This window comes from Geospiza fortis, unplaced genomic scaffold (assembly GCF_000277835.1).
Source record: "Geospiza fortis unplaced genomic scaffold, GeoFor_1.0 scaffold23, whole genome shotgun sequence".
Lineage (NCBI taxonomy): Eukaryota > Metazoa > Chordata > Aves > Passeriformes > Thraupidae > Geospiza > Geospiza fortis.
In genome coordinates this window covers 14,718,843-14,723,878 of record NW_005054303.1, presented here as the reverse complement: position 1 = coordinate 14,723,878, position 5,036 = coordinate 14,718,843, and the positions used below count along the sequence as shown (strand labels likewise).

Genomic DNA, 5,036 nt, shown 5'->3' with positions numbered 1-5,036 from the left:
TGGGAGCCAGGGGAGGGAGGGACAGCCCCTTCCCACAGCATGTGCCACCCAAGGTACCTTTCTCTGCCAGGGACACCCTGTAGTTCTCCAGGAAGATGACCTTCAGCTTGCTGCCCACCACGGGGTCGTTGTTCACCACCTGAGCCACGGCGTTAATGAGCTTGATGATCATTTTAGCCATGTGGTATCCCGGGGCAGCCTGGGAGAAAAGCCACAGGTGAGCCAGGAGGGCTGGTGCCAGGGGCAGGTGAGGCACAGCCACCTCCCAGTGTCCAGGGAACAACCTGTTCATCCCTGTTCCCATCACCATGTGTTACACCACAACATTTCTGGGGGCTTTCATGACCACAGACAGCAGATGGTTGTCCAAACCCCACCCAAACTTGCTTGGGTTGAAGTATCAGTACTACTCCAGTGCTTCTTGGGACAACTTCATGGACTTAACACCATGGAATCATGGAATTGTTTAAATTGGAATCCAACCATTCCCCCTGCACTGTTGAGGCCACCACTGACCCATGTCCCCAAGTGCCATATCCACATGTCTTTCAAGTTCCTCCAGGGATGAGGACTCCACCACTGCCCTGGGCAATGCCTGACCATCCTTTTGATGAAGAAATTTTTCTTAATATCCCATCTAACCCTCCCTTGGCACAGCTTGAGGCCATTTCCTTGTTCCCTGAAGAAGAGACCAAACTCTGCCAGCTGCACCCTCCTGTCAGGGAGTTGTAGAGATGTAGCCCCATGAAACATCTGCGCCCACATCCCACCCCAGGACACTTCCAAGGACTTCCTCCAAAATCTCTAAAACCCCTGACCCAACTTACCTTGCCTCCAATGATGACTGTCCTGGGCACAAAGAGCTTTGCAGGATCCCTCCTGATTCCTGGAGAAAACAGCAGGGTCACTGTGGGATATGGGGCACAGGGAAGCTGCTGCAGCCCCGGGGCACCCTGTCCCCTCAGGGCATGGTGGCTTACGGTTGTACATGGTGATGATGTGCAGGCAGTTCATCAGCTGCCGCTTGTACTCGTGGATCCTCTTCACGTGCACGTCGAACATGGACGAAGGGTTGATCTTCACCTTGTACTCCTTCTCCAGGTACAGCGCAAACTTCACCTTGTTCTCCTGGGCCAGGGCAGGGACCACGTCAGCCCCCAGGGAACACCAGCCCCTCTCTCTGCTCCCCCTGCCCACGCCCCTCACCTGCTTCACTTTGGCCACCTCCCGGATGAAGAGGTCGTCGTCCACAAACTTGTGCAGCTTGGTCAGCTGGCTCAGGTCCCGCACGTAGTCCTCCCCGATTTTCTGCAACAGGAGCAAGGGCACATGCTGACGGTGGGATGGTTTGGGATGGAAGAGATCTTGAACATCATCCAGTTCCAGCCCCCTGCCACAGGCTGAGACACCTTCCATTAGCCCAGGGTGCTCCAAGCCCTGTCCAACCTGGCCTTGGACACTTCCAGGCATGGGGCAGCCACAGCTTCTCTGGGCACCCTGTGCCAGGGCCTCACCACCCTCACAGGGAAGAGTTTCTTTCCAATATCCAATCTAACCCTGTCCTCTGTCAGTTTACATCCATTCCTCCTTCTCCTGTCTCTCCATGCCTTGTCCCCAGTCCCTCTCCAGCTCTCCTGGTGCCCCTTTAGACACTTGAAGGGGCTCTAAGGTCTCCCTGAAGCCTTCTCCAGGCTGAACACTCCCAGCCAGGCAGAGTCAGGAGCATCTCTGTGGCCTTGCTCCAGCAGCTCCACATGCTTCTGCTGTTGTTGACACCAGGGCTGAAGGCAGCTCTGCAGGTGAGGTCTCACCTTAGCAGGGTAGAGGGGCAGACTCCCCTCCCTCGACCCTGAACTCCTGACCATCCAGAAGAAGTGAATGGCTGAGGTTCCCTGGCACCCTGGGCTCAGCAGGGATGGGTCAGTGCCCTCAGGGTGCTCCCCCCATGCCGGTACCTCTGCGATGAGCTCTGCCAGCCCCGGGTTGCAGAGCAGGAGCCAGCGCCGCGGGGTGATCCCGTTGGTCTTGTTCTGGAACTTCTCCGGCTCCAGCTCCGCAAAGTCCTCAAACCTGCGAGGGCGAGGATGGCACAGCTCCAGCCTTGCCCACCTGGCACCACCACCCCTTCCCAGCTCAGGGTGAGCCATCAGCACCTCCCTCCCCTCACTCACACTTGACTCTTGACGATCTCGGAGTGGATCTTGGCCACGCCGTTGACGGCGTGGGAGCCCACGATGCAGAGATGGGCCATGTTGATCCTCTTGGTGTCCCCCTCCTCGATCAGGGACATCCTCCGCAGCCGGCCCACGTCGTTGGGGAACAGGGACGCGATGTGCTGCCAGGGGAGCCAGGGAGGTGGTGAGAGGGGGTGGCACTGAGGGATGTCCCACCCCATGGCTTACAAGGAGGGGCCACGGCAATGTCCCCAGTGCATTTGACACCAGCCAGAGCGGTGGCTTTTATTCTGTTGTGGTGGTGCAAACTCCCTCCAAAGGGTGCCCTTTCTCAGCATGGATGTCTCTGGATAGAAGGATCCCCCCCAAGCTGCCACACAGAGGGGTTTGGGGACACACACTTGGCTAGTGAGGCCATTTTGGCACAAGCCTTGTGCTGCCGGACCAGGAGGTCAAACCACTCCCAACATCATCTTTCCCAGGATGAATTTAGGAAGTAACAAATGCCAGCTCTCAAGTCCCTGAAGCAATGGGTGAAGCCTCTCAACAGTCACTAACTGCAGGATGGCAGTGATAGGGAAGGGCTCTCCTACACATCAACTTCCCAAAATAGCAGCTGGACTCCCCCAGCCCCACACCCAACATCACCAGTTTGTGCGTGCCCCTCATCCTGACAGTACATCCCTGTCCCCCTGTCTGGAGCAGGCTCCCAGGCACTCACATCCAGGTGTCTCTGGTTGATCTCGTAGATGATCTGCAGGTGCCTGGGGAGCAGCTTCTCCACCAGGTCCACGGGCCAGCGCTCCAGGGCCTCGGGAAGCACCGTGTGGTTGGTGTAGGCAAAGGTCCTTTTGGTGATGTCCCAGGCCTGGCAGGGAAGAGCCAGTGCTCAGTCACACCTCAAGTGCCAGAACCCACCTTTGGTCCTCCCACCGTGCCCAACAGCACAGCCCAGCCAGCTCCTCCCAATCCACACCAGTTAAACCCAGCCTGACTGCTCCACATCATTCCCAGCAGGCACAAAACTGGCTCCTCCACCATGGGCAGGTGGGTGCAAGTGCAGGAGACCAGGTGAGGTGTCCCTACCTTATCCCATGGCAGCTTCTCAATGTCCACAAAAATCCTCATCAGCTCAGGGATGGCCATGGCGGGGTGCGTGTCGTTCAGCTGGATGGCAACCTGGGAGAGCAGGGTAGCACGTGGGACACAGGGGGGACACTGGGCACCCCACAAAGGGCCTACAAACACCTGCATCCTCTGGGAGGTGTTGAAACAAGCTCCAAGGCAGAGGTGGGAGCAGCCCTGGCTGGTACCTGGTCTGGGAAGGAATCAAACACGGTGCGGACGCTGTCTGTGCTCCCGAATTTGGATGCTTTGAAGCGGCGGATGATGTCCTGGAGGGTGGCAGCCACCACAAAGTACTCCTGCTTCAGCCTCAGCTCCTTTCCTTCAAAGAACTGTGGGCAGAGGAGCAGGGAGCTGCAGGATTCCTGCAGGATTCACTGCACTTCCTGGGGGAAGGTTTTCCCAGGGTGTGCTTCCCCCAGCATCACTTGGAATCCCAAGCTCTTCTTGCTTCCCAGATTCCAGCACAAGGGTTTGGGATGTGCTGGTACAAACAGGTTAAATCCCAGCTGAGCATTGTCAAAACCTGCTCTCTGTGGTTTGAACTTTTTGGCTGCAAGGAAAGGTACCAGGACACTGGGAAGGGAAGCTATAGGAGCTATTTCCAACATGAGGATTTCACCACCATTCATGCAGCAAAAAACATCAAATGCAAAGGAAAAGCTGCAGGAGACAACCTCACCACGGGAGCTGCATTGCCCCCAGCTCTCCTCACCAGCTGGGAAGCCTGGAGGAGGATTAAATGGGAAAAATACCATCAGGACCTGCCTCAAACAGGCTGCAGAGCAAGGGGAGCTTCCCCTTTTTTTTCCCCCTGCTCCACATCTTGGTTTGTGGCTAGGGAAGGGCTGTGTGTCCCACCACACCTCAGTGCCAGCCTGGCAGGAACTCCCAGAGCAAGAGGGCTGGGGTGCAAACAGCAATTTTGAGGCGCAGCCTCTGGTCCCAGGGTTGCAAAAGGCCACCAGGGCAACACCAGCAGCATTCAGCAGTTTGATTCACGTTACATTCTGAGACTCAAGGAACATTTCTGCAGCAGGGCCTGCTCATCCCCACTCACTCTGGGCAAAGCTCAGGAGAACAGACTCACCCTGGTGAGACGCACCAACCCTCATCCAAGCACTGCAGGCAGCTTGAAACACAACTAAAAACACCTCTGCAGCATCCTGGAGTGAGGAGCTGCTCCCTTTCCCCCTCCATCCCTAAAAAAACCCTAAAACACCACCACTCACGTTGTCATTGGGGTAGAGCACCCGGGAGATGTTCTCGGCCAGGTTCCTGTCCAGCACGGCCTGGATGTAGTCCCCAACGTTGACTGGGGAGGAGCAGAGGGTGAGGTGGGCGTGGGACCCCCCAGCTGTCCCCACCCCACCCCACCCTGCCCAGCTCCCACTCACAGTCGCGCAGGTTGAAGTCGTTGGGAGCGCGGGCTGACCACAGGCGCATGGTGTTGACCGTGTTGTTCATGTAGCCGGGCACGGGCGTGTCGTAGGGCAGTGCCAGCACCACCTGTGACATCCCCAGGACAGCTGGAATTGGGCTGGGATCCCCCCCATGCCCCCCTGGAGCCCTCCCATCCCACAGAGCCTCCTGCTCAGGGCTGAGCTCAGCGTGTCCTTGGTAGCCCTGCATGGGGACACCCCTCTGGCTCTGCCTGCTGGCTGGTGTTTGCCAGAAGTGCTCAGGGCATGGAGAGTGGCTTCATGAAGAGTGTAAAGGTCAGGAGCAGCTTAATTT

General features: G+C 57.4%; 1 protein-coding gene across 1 annotated transcript in view; it reads right to left on the bottom strand.

Moving 5' to 3' along the window:
• The window catches only part of PYGL (glycogen phosphorylase L), a 12,244-nt gene that overhangs the window by 2,699 nt on the left and 4,509 nt on the right, over positions 1-5,036 (bottom strand). The window contains exons 6-16 of the mRNA XM_031066254.1: positions 4,697-4,808; positions 4,532-4,614; positions 3,488-3,631; positions 3,261-3,353; positions 2,896-3,042; positions 2,172-2,335; positions 1,956-2,070; positions 1,207-1,308; positions 981-1,128; positions 828-886; positions 58-199 (exon numbers count right to left, since the gene is read on the bottom strand). Coding sequence (XP_030922114.1) covers positions 58-199; positions 828-886; positions 981-1,128; positions 1,207-1,308; positions 1,956-2,070; positions 2,172-2,335; positions 2,896-3,042; positions 3,261-3,353; positions 3,488-3,631; positions 4,532-4,614; positions 4,697-4,808 — 1,309 coding nt within the window. The remainder of the gene's footprint in view (positions 1-57; positions 200-827; positions 887-980; positions 1,129-1,206; positions 1,309-1,955; positions 2,071-2,171; positions 2,336-2,895; positions 3,043-3,260; positions 3,354-3,487; positions 3,632-4,531; positions 4,615-4,696; positions 4,809-5,036) is intronic.